This window comes from Penicillium bovifimosum (genome assembly GCF_028826915.1).
Source record: "Penicillium bovifimosum strain IBT 22155 chromosome Unknown utg000006l_segment0_segment0, whole genome shotgun sequence".
Classification (NCBI taxonomy): Eukaryota; Fungi; Ascomycota; class Eurotiomycetes; order Eurotiales; family Aspergillaceae; genus Penicillium; species Penicillium bovifimosum.
Window position 1 is genome coordinate 760,047 of NW_026622715.1, and position 19,599 is coordinate 779,645.

Below are 19,599 nucleotides of genomic sequence, written 5' to 3' on the forward strand. Positions count from 1 at the left end.
GTCCCAAGAAGTGATTTAACATTGTGTGATCGGCATTCCGTCCGGCAGGTGTTAATCTCGTGAACTTTTAGAACCGTCGAGGTAGTTAAGATAGTGTTTCACGGTTAAACGTCTAATTATCATAGCCACTCCCAATAAACTCCGTCCCTGCTTCAGCCTTATACGTCCGATCACACTCACGGGGTAGTATGTTTAAGGGTACCATAGTTGTAGAAGGCCTAGCCGACTAGTCGTAGCTGTCGACTGTTGGTCAGTCGGATGGGAGATTAGCTGCCTGTCACTCTAGCGTTTGATCGGGTTTCCAAATAGGTCTGTTCCTCGATTTGAATGGAGTTTGAATTCCGTAAACTGGTCAATGTGTGGCATGTTGATGTTGGAGGATGTATGCAACACAGAAAGCACGTGGTTATCTCCATCTCATATTACCTGTGCTGCACTGGGAAGCTGGTCCGAAATAGGCAGGAGTCTCCCAATCTCGTGGAGCTGGCAGATGTAGTACAAGCTCCCAGTGCCCAATGCCGTATTGATTCCCGAAAGATATGGTGCTTTGATTGGGTTAAGGGCTTGAGGGAGTGTCACCTAGCCATCTAGACCAATAGGGTTTGAGCGTACAAAAGAAGAACCTATGTTAGAAGTGAACAAGATACCCTAGTAGAGTCCGATGTTATGACTCGCAGATCGAACTGGCCCCGATGATGCGATAACCATACCCCATGAACCAGTTCCTCTCGGTGGCTGTGGCCCGAATGCCACCAGATATGCTCATGTGGCCGCGAAAACATGACTTTGGACATGGTTGCAATTTCAGGTGTGGACATATCACCGCCATCTGGAACGAGCGTTAGCAGTATAACTGTGTACTGTAACAAGAAGAAAGTACTCGCTTTACTCCACGTTTAGCATGCAAGCTCCCAGTCATTGGCCAATATTCCCCTATAAAAGCCACGCGAGGGTGCCGCGTATCGCGTATACTGGGAGCCGCACTGCCAGAACGAGATAGACCCATAGTAATGACGATCGAAGCAAAACAATACAACTAATCAAGGGCTTTGTTCAAGAAGTCCAATCTCAAGCTCACCCTGTTTTCATCCGCTGAGCAGGTTCCAAAATATCGGCAAAGTACACTTTCAATCAGGATGCATCCGTTTGACCGGACCAGCGTGCGTGCAGCCCCCTGACACCGGCACCATTAGGCGGGATTTATCTCAGTAGCGGCACTCGCCTACGGCAAAGACCCAAGTACAATACGTACCTTATCAAGCTCGCAGTTCTTCCCTGGCCCGCAAAAGCTTGTATCTATTTGGAATTGGTAAACGGCTTTAGTGCTCGGACTCGGGGAGAGCTCAAGCGCGGCTCTGCATGTTCGTGGCCCAGGCTCTATCCTCGTATACTTGCACGATGATAATCATGTGCCATCATTGGTTGCCGCTTTCCCATGTTGCCCAGGCGAAAAGCTCGGCTGGCCAAATCTGGTTTCTGCTGGATATCTGCGCATTTGAAGTGTCGCAATGGGTGGTTCATGTCAGTGCATCGTGGCTTTTTCAAGGCCTTGTGATTGCAAGTTCAGGCTGTGAAGTGGCAACTGTGCCAGAATCAATTTACAAGCACAAGCAGTTGTACTTCATTGCCTTAACTAAATTGCCACGTTTTAGGCCTGACCCTAGCGCGCAGTAGACTCGCCTTAGGGGGTCGATACAGGCACAATGCCTTCCTTCCTCAGGCGCCAGATCCATTGCTCCTTCCTGCTTGTCCAGGAAGGTACTTTCCCAACCGAGATTGAGGTCGAATAAGGTTTGAAATAACCTCCGACGATCCTTCCTCCTTGTGACTTAGCTCCGGACCGGGCCGGACAGTTGCCAACTCCGGTCGGACCCTTGGAGAAATGGAATGGAATTAGGAATTTGCCAAAATCCGTCGGGATGTCGAAGCTGGATATGGATGTTGATCGAGAACAGATGGCGAACTAATTTACTCTCAGAGGTGACACCTGAATTGCCATCAAACAAGGCACAAGGGGTTGCAATTTCCATGTGGGTCGTGATAACAATATTTTCTCCTGGTCAAAACTATGTACTTTGCCACAATAAAGTTGTATATAAATCCACCGACTCTGTAAATAAAATATCAACCAGCCAAGTGGCCGAGCAGTAACTCAGCCATCTTATCTTCCTTGGTCTAGTGGTGATGATTTCCGCTTGTCATTAAAACCGATAAGCGCGGGAGACCGGGGTTCGATTCCCCGAGGGAGAGATTTCTTTTTGCTCTTTTTTGTTGCATTCTATCTCAGTGCTGATCATTTTCATCTCTTTCGTGGGAACTGAAATCAAATGTGCGTGAAGTACGGTAATGCTGCGCTACTGACCCCATCTCCCAACCCGGACCCAAATGGCTCGTCATTCTTCATACACACAAACCACACAACATCAGGTTAGGCCCCTATGTCACCGACAGTCGAAAGCCCGCGGTTGCCTCTTTGTTCTAGCGAGGACTATAGTTATCACCTGAATGCTCTGTCCGGGAATATGTGAGATTGACACTCCCTCGCGAGGGTGCATACATGAATCTTTCGCCGCGCAATGTTCGTCAAAATAAACTCTCATCAACTGTTGCCTGAAGCTGGCCAGCGGATGAAATAGGGTTAATGATATCATCATCATTATCATACTCCCGATGCCCATAAGTAATGAATAACATTGGAAAGGGAGTTCTGAACTACTGACAAATCTCTCCCACCTAACACCATCCATCCTCCCTAGAACTTCTACTGGTAGCACTGGACACTTTGCTCACCCGTTTCTTCTTCTATTTTCTCTGGTCTATCAACTGGCCCGTGTTGCATTTGCAAAATGGCGTCTCGGGCAGGAGCCGCAGGACTCACGAATGAGGAAGCCACGATGGGCTCTCGTGAACCCACGTCGACTCGCCCCAAACTCGCTGAAACTCCATCTTCTTCTCACTCCCTTCAACGCATCGACAGCCCATCAACCAGACTTCAAACAACCGCAGTGTCGGCTTGTAAGCTTCTCACTACCTCCCCAGCAGGCATGCCATTCAATCAAAAAGCGCCCACCCGTCAATGTACAGACCGTCGCCGCGACGCTGCTACTGACTCCAGCTCTGTCTTGGCGCATTCTACCACGACGACCACCACAGGCTCAACGGTTCCGTCTGAGCTCCAATCAAGCAATCTTGGTAATTCCTCCCACTGCGTTGATCTAGACGACTTTTGTGTTCCACTAGGCGCGAGAGTCCTCAGTGCACCACCATTGCGACAGCTTAAAGCGGCATTAGAGCAGTTAAAAGATCAACTTTCAAGCCCCAACCCGCCATCGTCCCAGTACCTACTTCTGCAAGACCCGGGAGAAAACCTATTCTCAAAAATCAAAGACGACGAGGAGCTCTTTCCCGGTGTGCGACTGACAATCTCGTCCCTTCGCCAGGAAGTACTGTTCAAAGCCATGCCAGGCCACCAACACAATTCAATCGTTGGCGTTTTCATTGAAGCTATAACCCTCCAGCTGTCCGCAATGGGCCTTGCCCATGTCAATCGGGCGTACGCAGCCCGCCCTTCACCAAGAACACAAGGAAAGTCTGTGGCCAAAGAGCCTGACTGGTGGTTGTCACCAACCGATGTCTTCGATGGGAAGGGAGGGGGCGGGGATTCCCTACCCTGCCTGGCCCTTGAAGTGGGCGTTTCAGAATCCTACTCCCAGCTGCGCAATGACGCCCAGTGGTGGTATAACAACTCGGACCATCTCACCAAGACCGTCGTCATCATATGCACCACTCGCAAGCCAACATGGCGAGTAGACGTGGAGGTATGGTCCGAAGGACCTTCCTCAAATCCGCATCAGACCCAAAATCGCCCCGGCACCCCTTTCCGACGATCGCAGAGAGTTACATACCGAGATGGGCAAGTTCATGGTGCACCTTTGGTGCTGAACTTCGAAAGCATCTTCCGCAGACCGCGAAATCAACACGAGGGGGACATTATCATCGACGCGCCGTTCCTGGAAGTCATGTGCCTACGAGTAGTTCCTTCTTAACTCCTTGCTTCGCTGCTCTCGTTAGGTCCTACTTTCATCGCTTATCACCCACGGGCATCGCTGATCTAGGTGTAAGAGCCACCCAGGCAAACATTCAATGTGTTTCTACCTCTTGCCACCACCAGTGGGCAATGGGGGCTCTTCTACAATAACACCCGAGTTATGGATAAACTGGTTTCTGTCTACACGTATCGTTTAGTGTTCGAAGGTCCAGATCAACAAAGTCAATACCTATATCTCCGATATACACACGTATCCAATTCTGGCTATTAGATGCATGTATACAGACCATTCTCAATGAAATATAATAGGCAGACATTACACGAAGAGGCAAAATATAATGAGGCGGCCTCGGGCAGTAGAATGTCATAAAAAGTCATCATGACGCCAATTCCCCAACATATAAAAGACCACTCCTAGCCACCCCAATTGGAATTCCCACATACAAGTTTAACAAATTGATCCATTTCATCCCATCCACGATCCTATCCGCAAAAATGGTTCGCACCTCCCAAACCAAAGCCCCCAAGTCCGAGTTCAGCTCGGACAACGACGCCCAGAACATGAAAAACCCCCTCCAGCCCGGATCCTCCGATATCGACGAGAGAATGAGTACGTGTTGCCCTTCGTTCTTCCTGCTCAATTGCTTCTTTGTTTGACTGTCTTCTCCATGACGCTAATTCACTCCCAGCACACGATTACAAGGAGGCCATGGATGATCTCCAGGATACCACTGATCAGAACAATGTGCTTTCCGGTGACCGTCTTCGTCACACAAAGCCTCAGTCTTCGACGGCGTACTATGAGCCTAATGAGGATGAGTCCGAGATCTCGTGGCGTCCTGATCCGTCGGGCCTTCCAAAGAGGAATCGTTAGGTTTGAGTGTGGTTGACTGGTGCCTGGATTGGTTAGATTTACGTGAAAATTGGAATTGTGTATATGTTACTGAGGTCGGGTGTGTATTTGGGATTTGTGTAAAGTATTGTAGGTTGAGACATGAAGGTGTGTTCTTGAGATTTGGACTATACCTAGCTTTTCAGACTACAATGGATGTAGTTGGAAGAAGCATAAACTCCTTCATAAGTTCATGCTAAATTTCCAATTCGTGGCGCTGCTCGGAGACGGCCATTGGTGGGCCTCTGTTTAAGCATAAGTAGCCATGCTGACGTTACTTTTTGGTGGCTGAAATGTTACTGACCCCGGATTCTGCTAGACCGGATCCGTGCAGTCGGGTAAGCACATATGCACATCCATGGATGCGTGCATATTGCGATGTGGCCCGCACAACGGGTGATCTACATGCTAGTCGCACAGCCCTGACAAGGATGTGTGTTTGTGTGGGGTAATATCAGAAGCTTATCTCGTTATTGAAGTAAATGCTAAAATGTACATGACCCATCTCGAACGCCGTCCCTATATTTCTGTACTGTTCAATGCGCTCAAAGCTTTCCCTGGGCCTCCTTGGCGGCCTTTGCGTGACGCTCGAACGAGGACACAGGGGGAGCAGAGTTGGGGTTGGGGTGGTGCTTCTTGAGCGCCATCTTGACGTTGTATTCCAAGTCAAGGGAAGCCTTGGGGTCGCCGGTCTTAGGCTTGAACTCTACGACGAGATCGTCCTTGACGGCGAAGACAGAGTCGATGGCAAGGTGGGGATCGTCGCTGGGGTAGATCTGGTTGATGACGGTGGCGTAGTCGGGGTGGGTGATCATAAGGTGGATGTGGGCGGGGCGCATGGGGGAGCGGTCCATCAGGTTGAGGAGGACACCGGCGGGGCCGTCGGTGGGCAGGGAGTAAGGGGTTGGGTGGTAGCAGTACCAGTTGAATTCACCCTTCTCGTTGGAACGGAACTTGCCACGGAGGTTGTTGTCGGTCTGGGCGGGGTCCTGGAAATCGTACTGGCCGTTGGCGGAAGCTTGCCAGATGTCGAGGACGGCGCCGGCGATCGGCTTGCCGGTTTCCATGTCCCGAATGGTACCGTGCATGAAAGTAACACGGCCGTCGGGGTTCGGGTCTTGGATGATGCTGTCGCCGAGTGCGCGGAATGGAGCGTTGGGAGACCAGAAGGGGCCGAGAATGACGTTGGAGGTGGGAGAGACACCATCCTCAGTGACGATCTTGTTGGCGATCTCATCGACAAGACTGGTAATACGTTAGTTTGCGCCTTTTAAGTCTTTTGTTCCCTGCCGTTTTGATTCTTGGCAGAAAAAGAAAAAGATATGCCGGAGTGAAACTTACGACTCGAGACCGATCACATCGCAGATGCGGTGACCCTCGTTGCGAATAGGGGTGCTGATCTGGCCGATAGAGTTGATAAACTCAACGCCGAGCATCCACTCGGCGGAGGTCAGTTCAACCTCACGAGCGAAGTCGTGGATGTGCTTAATGAGAGAACCCAAGACAACGCGAGCACGCTCGGGAGTCTTGGGGCCCATGCCATTGATGACAGAGGGGGTGAAGGTGGGGTCGAACTGGCGCTTGGGAGACATTGTGTGAGAAACGTGAAGAATTGATAAATTGAAGAAACCAAAACTACTTCAGCGAGGCCTTCACAAGGTCTATATACGGTCGGCGACGGCACATCCTTCGGCTGGTCATCCATGTGGGAAAGCCGCAACTTTGCCAAACCCGCAAAAATACCGTCGCCACATGCCGAATGGGGCGATGGGGTGAATCACGAATCGTACCATTCTCCCATCGGTCAACGCCAACAGCCGAGTGGCGGCTGGTCCAGTATTATACCAGCGCGGGGTGGCCGGGGTAGGTCTTACCCGCTGGCCCCCGGGATAATTCCTGTGTGTCCCACCCGGCAATTGCTCGGCCGATGCGCTGACTCAGCCATATTTTGCTTATCATGTGATGGGGTTTCCCGGCATTTAGTATTGCCTCTCCGAGACTTCCGGATTTCGTGTGCTGTGCTGAGTCAAGTGAAAGTCAAGTGATTCATTGATTGATTCCGCATTCGGTTCTGCCTGTTGGTGTTGGAGGCTACGGCATGTGACCGGCACGGAGGAATCATTCTTCCGTGCACGAGCCAAATGCCGTAGCCTCCAACACCAACACTGCCGGGCTTCACGATGCGTGAGGACCAAATCCCTTTTTAACTAGTCATTGTTTCTGTCGGTTCACCTCGCCTTCTGTCTACACAGTACATGCACAGACAGTACCAAAGCCATGGTCAACGTTCAGGACCTCCCACTTGAACTCTTGCAGGACATTCTGTCATTCATCCGCAACACCTATGACTTACACGAGATGGATGATGGTGATGGCACTGATGATCTATACAATATCTGCCTAGTCTCGCAGAAATTCCGTGAGTTAGCTCAACCTCTTCTCTTCCGCAAATTTCCGGATGAAGAGATGGATGGCGATCGCTGCGATCGCGACAAAACCATCTGTTTCACCAAGGCAATCTATGAACGTCCTGAGCTTGGAGAGCATGTGCGCCATATCAGGATCGCCCCTCTCCCAGTCAAATTAAAATTGTTATATCCAAACATGTGCATTGAGCAACGCCACATCAAGTTTTACGAAGGCGTCATCAAGGACCTTCAATTGGGCGATATGGAGAAAGATTGGATTCGGGCCATGAACAGCAACCATCTTTGCCTCTTCATAGCCTTGTTGGTCAACAAAACGCCTAATTTTCGTTCCCTGTATATGCCCGTGGGTGAATCCACCTTCGAGCCATTCCCATATTTCTTCAGACGAGACCCATCATTTTTGTCCAACCTCACGACGGTAAGCATTGAACCTGTCGATGCGGAAATCGGCTACGATATCAAACATCACCGGGAGCTTTTATCCCTTCCCAAGCTCAGAGAAGTATTTATTTGTCATGATGTTTTGTTGGATATGTCCTTCCCGTCTATTTGGACGCCTGGAACATTATTGGCGGATACAGTTGTCTTCATCGCATGCCATTTGGAGGCCGGGGCCTTGGGAAAATTTATGCGGGCGTGCAAAAGCCTGAAAACCTTCGCGTACAGTAGATCTGCCGGGGTTCCGTTCAGGTGCAGAGACATATGCGCACCTGAATTCAACGCTGCGCAAGCCACCGAAGAGGCTCTTCGGCACAAGGACACCCTCGAGACCTTCAACGTCGAGTTCGCCACTTATAGATATGCACACGAGATTGAGAACATCGAAGAATACAATTCTACCCTCGTTAAGTATGGCTCGTTCGCCGACTTCTCCGTGCTCAAGGTACTTGACGTCTCTCATGCCTATCTTCCAGCACATCCTCAATTGCCGGCATCGCTAATAAAGCTATACATCTCCCACTGTTATTCTCCCGTTCGGGAAATGGCCCAGAACATCGCGACAGACTGCAAAAAGGGCCTGTATCCGCACTTGACCTATATGGCTGTCTCCGAACTCCAACTCGCTGCGCCGATTAAAATTCGCGGGCAACGAGACTTAGAGTACGACACCCCAGAGAAATGTGTGCTGTCTCACCAGGATATCTTCGAGGGAACAAACGTCAAGTTCGCTATCTTGTCGTGCAGATTGCCACCACCCGGGTATGAAGACGAAGAGGAAGACGAAGAATCGAATAATCATAATTATAATTATGATCTTGTAGATTATTTGTGAATATTTGTATGATAATCATGGTGATAATTATTTCCCACTGGGTCTATAGACACACCTACCCATGCCGAAGGCCTGCTGGAATAGTCATAATACGGAAATCTCAGGTTTTCACGCGCATTCAGAAGATGAGGTTGATCAGTTGTGTGGAACTTATGGTGATGGCTTGTACCTAGTTCAGTTGCTTCAAACTATGATATCCCGAGATAAATAGTCACTATGTATGTTTTTTTCACTTGCTGTCTTTCTATGGCACTTCACCAACAACCAGTAGTATGTATGTATATCGGGAGAGTCACTAATCCTAAACAGGCTAGCATATGCCCCTGAATCAGAGCCCTAATCATCCTGACTTAGCCCTCACCGCCTTGGTGGGGACCGTACGGCATGGGCCCTGGGCCTGGGGTTCTGCCGGTCTTCACGTGTATTGACGCGTCAGGACCATATCCCTTTTTTGAATCATTGTTTACGTCGGTTTACCACTTTACCTCGCCTTCTTCTACAACGGACAGTACCAAGATCATGGCCAACCTTCAGGACCTCCCACAGGAGCTCCTGCAGGAGATTCTGTCTTTCATCGCCGACCCCTATGGGTGGTTAGAAGACGACTTCGATCTGGATAATGGTGATGGGACTGATGATCTATGCAATATCTGCCTAGTCTCGCGGAATTTCCGCGAGTTAGCTCAACCTCTCCTCTTCCGTAACTTTATGGATAAGGATGAGGATCGCGATTGCGACAAAACCATCTGTTTCACCAAGGCAATCTATGCACGTCCTGACCTTGGAGAGCATGTGCGGTATATCAGTATCGCGCCTCTCGCAGACGAATATTTCGATTCACATATGTGCATTGAGCAACGCCACATCAAGTTTTACGAAGGCGTCATCAAGGACCTTCAATTGGGCGATGTGGAGAAAGACTGGATTCGGGCCATGAACAACAATCATCTTGGCCTCTTCATAGCCTTGTTGGTCAACAAAACGCCCAATCTTCGTTCCCTGCATATGCCCGTGGGTGGGACCGATTTCGAGCCATTTCCAGTTTTCTTCAGGCGAGATCCATCATTTTTGTCCAACCTCACGACGGTAGGCATTGAATCCGCCGACAGGGAAATGGGCTTTCCCATGCAACATCACCAGGAGCTTCTGTCTCTTCCCAAGCTGAAAAAAAACGATTCTTACTCGCGGTATTTTGCTCGATAGGGTCTTCCCGTCTAGCTGGACGCCTGGAACATTGTCAGCGAACACCTTTTTCTTATACGGATGCCATTTGGGGGACGGGGCCCTCGGAAAATTTATGCGGGCGTGCAAAAGCCTGAAATCCTTCAGGTACACACCCCATGGACCGTTTGGGTGCTTACCTGGATTCAACGCTGCACAAGTCACCGAAGAGGCTCTTCAGCACAAGGATACCCTCGAGTACTTCCACGTCGAGATCGCCAATGAGAAATTTGCACACGAGATTGGGAGTTTCGAGGAATACAATTCTACCCTCGTTAAGTATGGCTCGTTTGCCGACTTTTCCGTGCTCAAGCATCTTACTGTCTCTCATGCCTATCTTGCAGCACATCCTCAATTTCCGGCAACACTACAAGCCCTACACATTGAAGAATGTAAGTCTTCCTTTCGGGAAATGGCCCAGAACATCGCAACAGACTGCAAAAAGGGCCTGTATCCGCACTTGACCGATCTGGATGTCTCCGCACCTGACGTCACAGCAGCGAGCAAATTTCCCGGGCAACGAATCCCAGACGGCCAAACCGCAGAGCAATGTTTGCTGTCTCTCCGGGATATGTTCAAGGGAACAAAAGTCGCATTCTATATCCGGCGGTGCATATACGGGTATGAAGACGGCTATGAAGACGAAGAAGACGAAGACGAAGAAGACGAAGAAGACGAGGACCAAGACGGATAAGACGACTACCTCGGCCATCGGGCATGATTATGATGGATGTTCCTGATGACTTTGATTATGGTAATTATGGTGGTATGTTTGATGCGTATTGATGCTTATTTGTATGATAATCATGGTGATAATCATTTCCCACGGGATATAGACACGCCTACCTAACCATGCCGACAGGCACTCCTGGATAGTCTTATGCGGAATCCTCAGATTTTTCACGCGCACCCAGAAGATGATGGAAGTTGATCAGTTGTGGAGGAGTTATGGTGATGGCTTGTACCTAGTTCAGTCATTTCAAACTATGATATCCCCAGATAAATAGGTAGTCACTAGTTATGCCTTTTCACTAGGTTACTGTCTTTCTATAAGTACTTCACCAATAACCAGTAGGTATGTATATGGGAGTCACTAATCATAATCCCAAATAGACTAGCATATGCCCCTGAATGGATTAGAACCATAATCGCCTTGCTGGGGCCTGTAGCTACTATTCGAATACGTGTTGCCTGATTTGGCCCTGAGGAAGGATAAGCGGCAATCGAGGCTGGGAGTGAGGATGCCGAGAACGTGGTCTGATCTTGTCACAGGACCAGGCCGGGAACTTGACGTGGAGGAGCTAACGTGGGATACGGGAAGAGAGGCGACTAGGTTAGAGAGGTGGAGGGTCCATCCACGCATTCTTTTTGTGTCTACTGCCTTATTTAGGCTCCAAAATGTTAATCGAACTTTGAGTGATTGATTGAAGCCATCCTTAGCACTGAACTTGTACAGAATCACGCACTTCCCGATATCATACAGTAGTTCTCCCGCTGCCCAGCCGCTGCCCAATTGTCCGATACAAAGCCTTCAATGCCTCACGGTCTTCATCATCACAAGGTATCCACACATGGTGGCCAACACCAAACGTCTTATTCGGTGCAAGCTTATTCGGTGTATGGAACAGACGAGTTATTGAATCATCAAACGCCATATACCGAGCTCTTCTCAAAACAGGCTGACCAGCCAAATCTTTCTTATGCTCCTTGGGACGGAATGCGAAGCGACGGAGACATGGAAGACCTGTCTCTATGGAGGCAAAGTAGTCTGACCAGCGGCGATCGTAGTTGTGAAGCAAGGCACCGTCCCCCCATTTTTCATCTTTTTGATATGTCATATCGGATTCTGGTATCGGGAATTTGGCAAGGTGTTTTGAGGGGTATTCAATCTTCGTGTGGACCAAGATCGGAGAATCATCGAGGTGGAGTTCTTCGAGGGTTGAATGCGAGAGAAGCCAGTCGAGCTGGCTGTCTTCAAAGAAGGAGAATTTGCCCAAAGCTAGTGACTTCAGCTTCGGAAAGTGCACTCCTTCCAGGTTGAGCTTGGGATAGAATCCCCAGTAGAACTCGGATCCCAGAGAGAGTTTCTCGAGTGATTTCATTGTGGGCTTTAGCCAGACTGATTTCAGGACCCTTCCGTAGAACTTTTCTACTGCTGATTTCTGGTAGATGGGTTATAGCGTTAGCTCAGATTACCAGATGATAGGGCTCAAGGGAGCTCAAGCATGCACGAACCTTGAGTGCACGACGCTCGATTTCCTCGTCCGGCCAACGCGGGTCCACTTCGTGCATGACATGCAATTTCAGCGATTTCAAACTCTTCAGTACTTTGGAAATCGGTTTCCCGATTGGTGTAATATTTTGCTGGTTCTCGATCTCGAGTTCTTTCAATGGTTTCGGTAAAGAGAGAAGAGCTGTGCCCAGCCAGTCTAATCGAGTTTCTCGAAAGTCATTTCTGTCGGCCGCCAGGAAACTGCGCTCAGGAGGTCGGTCGACGAAGCGCACAACAACACTTTCAAGGTTAGGAAGATCCGGGAGTTTAGTCAGGAGCCCTTGCCATTTGTCAGGCGCATCCAAAATTATTTCCCTCTCCCATTCATCATCGGAGTCCTGAGTTGCCGCGTATTAGCTGAAAAACTGGATGTTTGATGGGCAGTATAGTTCGATCTATATATGTTACTCACGCAGACGGACTCGTCAGGGTCCAGGACAACCTTGCGCACTAGATCCTTCAACTTTGGGTGCGTGATGATGGACTCAAAGCGCTCGCAGGTGAAATCCTCGTAGCCAAGCAATGGGATCTCAAAAAAATAGACGAGTCGTTGCAAAGGAGCATAGCATGCGATTTGTTAGTCGGATGTCCTTAAGAGTCTGCTTGTCCGCATGGGAGACAATGATCTCAAGCACCACTGGGGGGAAGTGGAATGGGGACATGTTGTTAGCTTCACCCAGTAAGATGTGTAAATCTCCGGGAATAAGTGAATAGTGATTGAGGACAACTACTTGATAACTTGTAGTCTGACCTGCTAACCCGATGTGGTCTTCTCGGCGTAGGCATTCTTTGGAAGACGGGAGGACGTCTCACGCGGCGATGGCGACGCGCGACGCGTGACGCGCCGACTCAAAAGCCGTTAGTGCCTGATCTATCAGGCCTCACTTCCTTTTGCTTCGGCGCATCTTTGCCAGATTTGCTGCTACATAGCACTTGAACCTTGCAATTATGAAGAGGATCAAGGCAATCGGGTCACTACATCAGATCTGTCTTCGCTGACATGTGTTCAATTTGGGAATTATTACTTAGGTACTAGCCAAAAAATGCAACAGAAACCACTAAACCAACAGCCAATTCCATCTCAAAAGAAATCACCAAGCCAAAACCCCACTCTTCGCTTCACAAGCTAGCGCCGCACAAAACTCCTCATCCTTCTCACTGACATTCGCATTACAAGACACCCTCGGCTTAGCCGGCCATATCTGATGACCCTCAGCCTTCTCGCGCTCGAAATGCTCCATGATAGCGTCACGAACGGTGCTCTGGAAGAAAAGCGGCGCCTTCTCGTACTTAGGGTGTAGCTCGCCGTTAGTAAACACGTTTCGGTTGAGGTTTCTCTGTGCATTGTTGCAGAGGACTTTATCTTCGCGCATGACACGCGCGTACATATCACTGATGAGTTTGAAGTCTGCGTCAGAGGAGTTGCGGTTTCGGTAGATTTCGTAGGCCATCTTGGCGGTTTGGGGGCTTGAGGGGAGGAATTTCTGGATCATGATGAAATGGGGTCTGTGGGTTTGTTAGATTGACCGGAGGAGGTGTAGGACGTGGGGACTCACGAGACAACCATGGCGGAGATGGGAAAGTAGTATGTACTGGCTGTGTAGAGACCTTTCTCGATCTGCTCTGGTGTTGATTCACAATGGTGCTGGATGTGTCCGTCTTTGAGATCACTGTCGAAGGACTCTAAGTTGAGGAATTCGGGGATATCGGCGTGCGTTGTAGGGCAGTGGTAGCATTCGTTGAAATTATCCGCCAGGATCTTCCAGTTATAGTCACCGTCGAGAGCGTAGGAATGATCAAAGTCGTAGTCATCGAAGCTGTAGGCTTTATAGCGTTCTTGTTTGTCGACGTTCTCGAAGTGCTGCTCCCATGACACTTCTGGGACTTCGTTGGCGTCCATGTTCACCCAGATGAAGCCGTTGACGTCGACTTTTACGTGGATTTTGAACAGACCGTTCTGATCCTTTTCAAAGTTGCTCAGGTCTTGGTAACCCGGGGCCTTTGCGAGCTTGCCGTTTAGTCCGTAAGACCAGCCGTGGTACCGACACGCTAGGATCTTGGAATTGCCGGAGCCCTCTTTCTCGACAACTGGGTACGCACGGTGTCGACAGACATTGTGGAATGCATTGATGCTTCCCTGTCGATCACGAGTGATGATGAAGTCGAAACCTGCGATTTGGTAGCGGAGCCAATCGCCAGGTTCCTTCAGTCGCATGCTGTGGGTGATGAAGAGCCACCTCTTCGAGAAGATAGCACGGCGCTCTAACTCGTACATCTCGGGTGAAGTGTACCATGATGCAGGTAAGGCACGCACGGGCGAATCTTTGGCTTGTTTCTCAGAGGCAGGGGTACTGAAGCCAAAGTAGTTTAACATCGAAGCCATGGCCAAGTATCTCAAAGGATCGGTTGAGAGTGTGTCTTCCAATTGTCGCTTTGTTTGCCATGATCAGTACTTCTTTATATCATTTGAGATTGTTGGAAACCGGACCGATAGTCATGCCTATACTCCGATCATATGGACGGATGAGTGCCAAGTTGGTAGGTCAACCCATCGGGAGGCGGGTTCGCCTTCCCAGAGCAGACATCGGACCCGCCAACCCGCCAGCATCGTCCTACATTCCATAGGAATCAATGGACTTGACGCCATAATGAAATTGTTGAGGCAGTTTGATCACGTCCAACACCCGTTCCGGCAGTTATAGTCCGCTGGCCACGTCTCGCCTGTCATGTACTTCGCTGATCGGGTTCCACGACCAACGGAAGTATCGAATTGAAGGAAATCCCAAGTTTCCGGGTTATCATGCTAATGAGGCTAGGAAGGCTTATGACCATGCAGATACGCAGACATAAAGAAGATGATTTACATGTCACCTAGGGCTGGATAGCACCCGGATCGAATGCCCAAGATAGGACTTGAGATATGGCAAGCAGATATGAATGTCAAACAACTCAAATTTCTCACCGAGTGAGGATATATATAAATCAAGGCAAGAAAACGAGGGTATATTGAGGGTTGCGCTGGCTTGTAAGAAAAAATTCATCATAGAAAGCCCAACTAGAACTTTAACCAAAACTCCATTGCCTCAGGAAGAAGCCACCGGCATAAACATAGAGATGCGCCGATTCTTGATTGGCAGGTAATCACAAAAGCCTGCCGCAAATGATAGCCGAATCCTTGTCAAGCAGTCAATAAGATGAAAGTAAGCACCAATCAAATAACAAGATACGAACATTTTTAGGTGCAAGCATTCATGCTTGGCATAATATCAACATCACATGCGCCTGCATTGGCATCGTAACTCGTTGGAATCGTTTCGCCATTATTCATGAGGGTTTACATCGACGCAAGGCTAGCAGACCCTGCAGCCGCAGATCCCCATCGCAGCTTCCGGAGTCCACCGCGTACTGCTTCTTGGCCACATGCCGCAGAAGAACGAGGACCGGGAACACCATCACCCATCATACCGACCTCGGTGCGCCCAACCTCGCGACCGAGCATGTATCCAGCAGAGAAACTGATGGCTGAAAACAAAACGACAACCCCGGCGCTGAGGACCCATGTCATGATTGTGGGATTGACAGGAGCGTTTGAGTCCGTCATGCTGGTGCGGCGGCTCTTCTTCGAGGTACCACTGCGGTCTTTGGATGAACTCGACCGGCGCTTTGCTTTGCCGCCAGCTGCACCAAGAGGCACTGTTGGCACGTTCATATGTCTCGGTGGTTCTCCTATCGATGGACTTGTCTCTGGGTGCCGCGGTGAGGATTGGGCCTCTTCGTCGCTGCTTTCTTCGCCCATAGCCACTGACTCCCCTACTAACCGGAATGAAGCTGGATGGGTATTTCGCGAGTGAGGAGCTGGAGAGGGTGATGTATGGTTATCACTTTTCGGCAGACCCCTGGCGGCAGCGGCACATGAAAGAAGCGTTGATAGACTGGCACGAAGGGCAGCATCATGGTCGGCATGATGAGAGGGAGAGAACATGTTGTAAGGGCTGTGCTGGTATTGAGATCTCCGCGGTTGCTGTGGACTGGGGTATGATTCTCTACGAGGCAACCTGGAGTTAGACGCAGTATTGTGTTGAGGACGACGAGCAGACCACCCAGGTTCTGACGTGGCTGGTGGATGTGTGAAAATATTAGGCTGAGGGACAAAAGGTGATGGACTGATACCCATCCCCAAGGCAGTGGAAGTATCATCTTCATCATCGCTAGAGGTGGCGTTGGAACTCGACGAGCGTGGTGCAGAGCGCGCAGACAGCGCAGATGGGAGCGGTGGGCGACCCATATCTTCGTTTGAACTGCTGAGAGCCCGATCGGACTCGCTTTCACTCTCCTCATATTCTTCTTGGCTGCTAGTAGCTTGGCTGTTATCTCGCGATGAGTAGTCCACCAGCGCCGTTGTAATAGCAGCAAGGTGTTGGAGACGACGTCGCCGGGTACGACGCGGCCATGCCCCCGCCTCTCCCTGTTCAACCCGCAATCCGGTAGTTATTATATCATCATTGGTGGCAGCAGAGGAGATCGAGGAAGAGGACGGTTGCGAGGACACGTCGATCCATGAGTCTATATAGTATCGTAGTGAGTACATTGTGTAGATGTGAGAGAGATTTGTATGTATGCATATTGAAAGTCGATTTCCAGGGGAAGTACCGGCTGGATTATAAAAAGGACCAAGTACATACCCTCTGATCTCATGGGCGTCGCAGCAGATGACTGGGGCTGACCGTTATCTCGAAGCGGCTGATGGCTATCGTGCGTCATCCGACTTGCGGCTCTAGGATCGCGCACCTGACCCAGTAAGTCGTAGTGATTTGGTTGCATGGCCAGGGAGTGTATTAAAGAATAAGAGAGAGGTTGTATGAGAATAGAGATATAAGAGTAGGAATCAGGCCACCCTGGGTCCAAGGGAGCGGTCAACGTGGGGGAGGAGACTATCTTATCGATGTGGAGTCGTCGATCACTGATGCCCAAAGCACTATACGAATGTTTGGCCACAAGAAAAGAAAGTCCCAACAGAAAGAAAAACAAAAGGGAAAAGTTAGGGATCAATCAAAGGATGATGCCTTGATCGAGAAATGAAGCCAAAATGGAGGATATGACGAAAGAGAGAAGCTCTGGACAGATTCGAATGATGAGGTGATCAGCAGACCGAACAGGTGATTTGCTGCCCGTGACGGGTACGTGAGGGGTTCATCAGTACTCAGTAGAAATGCGAAATGGTAGGAGATACTCTTGAAAGTACGAAGGGATCGGAGATCTTGAGAAACGAATCAAACGATATCCTTTCATCGATGATTTAATCAAAGAAGTAGGGAAGAAGTAGAACTCTACGAGCCCAACTACCTTCGCGAGTTAAAAGACAAAGAAAAAACAAAGGAAATTGCGGGGAAGACGGCAACCAGTGGCAGTATACTCGCCATTGGCTACAATGTTGCACGCGATACGAAGTACATGAAAGATGCCTTGATGAAAAAATGGAAATGTTGTATCAAATTGAGATACTCCGTACTTGAGCTAAGATCATATTACACATAATTAAACACGGACTTTTTTCTCCCAGCCAAACCAGGCTTGAGACCCATGAACACCGATATGTTGCAAAAATCAGAACCGTATGCTGGAAACAATGACAAGCTTAGAAGGTAACCTTGGTACCCTTGTACTCAGGGATGCTACCCTTGCCCTTGTTGAGGGCACCACCGCGAGGAGCACCGAAGCCACCACGGCCACCGCCGCGACCACCACCACCACGACCGCCGAAGCCGCCGCCGCCGCCGCGACCACCGAAGCCACCACGGCCACCACCGCGACCACCACCGCGGCCACCGAAGCCACCACGGTCACCACCCTGGGGACGGGGAGTGCTGAAGTCGAGACGGATAGCACGGCCCTCGAGCTCGTGACCCTGGAGAGCAGCGTGGGCAGCCTTGGCCTCATCAATGGAAGAGAACTGAACGTAACCGAAACCCTTGGGGCGGCCGGTCTCCTGCTCAGTGGGCAGACGGATACCGAGGACGGAGCCCTGGGCGCCGAAGACCTCGTGGAGAGCATCCTCGGAAGCGCTGAAGGGAAGGTTGCCAACGAAGAGAGTGTCGCTCTCGGGGCTGGTCTGGTCACCGTAGGACTTGGCGCGGGCCTGAGTACGGTCGGCACCCTGCTGGGGGTTGGACTGACGGGCAGTAGCGTAGTCCAGGTTGATGGTGCGACCATCAAGATCGGTACCCTTCTTGGCATCCATGGCCTTGGCAGCATCGGCAGCGTTGGTGTACTCAACGTAACCGAAGCCACGGGAGCGACCAGTCTCGCGGTCGGTGACAATGCGGACTCCGGAGAGCTCACCGAACTCGGAGAACTCGCGCTGGAGCCACTCCTCATCGACGTTCCATGACAGGTTGCCGATGAAGAGGTTGGCGGAGGCACCCTCGGGAACATCCTCAGTCTTGGACTTCTTGGCGGCAGCGGCAGGCTCCTCATCGGCCTTGCGCTTCTTGGAAACAGGGGTCTCCTCGCTCTCCTCAGAATCAGAGTCAGAGTCAGAGCCAGACTCGGAGTCGGAAGACTCGGCCTTCTTGGCCTCAGCCTCGGACTCAGAAGAGTCAGAGTCAGAGTCGGAGGAGTCAGAAGACTCGGCCTTCTTGGCAACGGGCTTCTCCTCCTCAGACTCGGAGTCAGAGGAGTCGGAAGAGTCAGAAGACTCAGCCTTGGCAGCAACCTTCTTCACGGCCTTCTTGGTAGCGGGCTTCTCATCCTCAGACTCAGAGTCGGAGGAGTCGGAAGAGTCAGAAGACTCAGCCTTGGCAGCAACCTTCTTCTCAGCCTTCTTGGCAACAGGCTTCTCCTCCTCGGACTCGGACTCAGAGTCGGAAGAGTCGGAAGAGTCAGAAGACTCAGCCTTGGCAGCAACCTTCTTCTCGGCCTTCTTGGGAGCGGGCTTCTCCTCCTCGGACTCAGAGTCGGAAGACTCGGAGCTAGAGGCATCCTTCATCTCCTCATCGGACTCAGACTCAGACTCGGAGGAGCTAGGAGTAGGCTCCTTCTTCTTTGACTTCTTGGAAGACTTCTCCTTGGCGGCAACCTTGGCAGCAACCTTGCTGGCAACAGCCTTGCTGCTCTTGGAGGACTTGGTGACACCGGCATCCTTGACCTTGTTCAAGGCCTTGCTGCCCTTGCTGGCCTTATCGGCAACTTTGGTAGAGGTTTTGGACATTGTGATCTGATGGGAGACAACATGTTAGCCTGTGATCTTTGTGGAAGGGGATGACTTAGGGAGAAGGCTGGGAGGCTCGCTTGTAGCTCGGGTAGGGTGGCACATACTTAGGACAATTGAAGTTCTTGTAGTATGTGCGGCAAAGCCCACGATCCCTCGAGCACCCGTGTATTTGGATGTAAAAATGGAACAACAGCCCTCAGAAGAACTGCCAGAAGTGATCTAGTCACAAACTGGACGTTAACCAACAACCCACG

General features: G+C 50.4%; 9 protein-coding genes across 9 annotated transcripts; 5 read left to right on the forward strand and 4 right to left on the reverse strand.

Moving 5' to 3' along the window:
* Nucleotides 1-2,846: 2,846 nt before the first annotated feature.
* Nucleotides 2,847-4,046, forward strand: N7515_007923 (uncharacterized protein; the record flags this gene model as incomplete). Its single annotated transcript, XM_056668667.1, has 1 exon — nt 2,847-4,046. The coding sequence occupies one exon, from the start codon at nt 2,847-2,849 to the stop codon at nt 4,044-4,046; it is 1,200 nt and encodes a 399-aa protein (XP_056518497.1).
* Nucleotides 4,047-4,543: 497 nt separating this feature from the next.
* N7515_007924 (uncharacterized protein) lies at nt 4,544-4,922 on the forward strand (the record flags this gene model as incomplete). The annotated part of the gene is made up of 2 exons (XM_056668668.1): nt 4,544-4,658; nt 4,738-4,922. The coding sequence occupies 2 exons, from the start codon at nt 4,544-4,546 to the stop codon at nt 4,920-4,922; spliced, it is 300 nt and encodes a 99-aa protein (XP_056518498.1).
* A 563-nt stretch (nt 4,923-5,485) lies between these two features.
* Nucleotides 5,486-6,532, reverse strand: N7515_007925 (putative catechol dioxygenase; the record flags this gene model as incomplete). The annotated part of the gene is made up of 2 exons (XM_056668669.1): nt 5,486-6,185; nt 6,282-6,532. 2 exons carry the CDS (start codon nt 6,530-6,532, stop codon nt 5,486-5,488), a joined length of 951 nt encoding a protein of 316 aa, XP_056518499.1.
* Nucleotides 6,533-7,217: 685 nt separating this feature from the next.
* Nucleotides 7,218-8,642, forward strand: N7515_007926 (uncharacterized protein; the record flags this gene model as incomplete). The annotated part of the gene is made up of 1 exon (XM_056668670.1): nt 7,218-8,642. One exon carries the CDS (start codon nt 7,218-7,220, stop codon nt 8,640-8,642), a length of 1,425 nt encoding a protein of 474 aa, XP_056518500.1.
* A 519-nt stretch (nt 8,643-9,161) lies between these two features.
* N7515_007927 (F-box protein) lies at nt 9,162-9,845 on the forward strand (the record flags this gene model as incomplete). The annotated part of the gene is made up of 1 exon (XM_056668671.1): nt 9,162-9,845. One exon carries the CDS (start codon nt 9,162-9,164, stop codon nt 9,843-9,845), a length of 684 nt encoding a protein of 227 aa, XP_056518501.1.
* Nucleotides 9,846-9,939: 94 nt separating this feature from the next.
* Nucleotides 9,940-10,557, forward strand: N7515_007928 (uncharacterized protein; the record flags this gene model as incomplete). Its single annotated transcript, XM_056668672.1, has 1 exon — nt 9,940-10,557. The coding sequence occupies one exon, from the start codon at nt 9,940-9,942 to the stop codon at nt 10,555-10,557; it is 618 nt and encodes a 205-aa protein (XP_056518502.1).
* Nucleotides 10,558-13,226: 2,669 nt separating this feature from the next.
* Nucleotides 13,227-14,518, reverse strand: N7515_007929 (aromatic ring-hydroxylating oxygenase subunit alpha; the record flags this gene model as incomplete). Its single annotated transcript, XM_056668673.1, has 2 exons — nt 13,227-13,641; nt 13,692-14,518. The coding sequence occupies 2 exons, from the start codon at nt 14,516-14,518 to the stop codon at nt 13,227-13,229; spliced, it is 1,242 nt and encodes a 413-aa protein (XP_056518503.1).
* A 951-nt stretch (nt 14,519-15,469) lies between these two features.
* Nucleotides 15,470-16,956, reverse strand: N7515_007930 (uncharacterized protein; the record flags this gene model as incomplete). The annotated part of the gene is made up of 2 exons (XM_056668674.1): nt 15,470-16,698; nt 16,818-16,956. 2 exons carry the CDS (start codon nt 16,954-16,956, stop codon nt 15,470-15,472), a joined length of 1,368 nt encoding a protein of 455 aa, XP_056518504.1.
* An 814-nt stretch (nt 16,957-17,770) lies between these two features.
* Nucleotides 17,771-19,342, reverse strand: N7515_007931 (putative nucleolin protein Nsr1; the record flags this gene model as incomplete). The annotated part of the gene is made up of 1 exon (XM_056668675.1): nt 17,771-19,342. One exon carries the CDS (start codon nt 19,340-19,342, stop codon nt 17,771-17,773), a length of 1,572 nt encoding a protein of 523 aa, XP_056518505.1.
* Nucleotides 19,343-19,599: the final 257 nt, after the last annotated feature.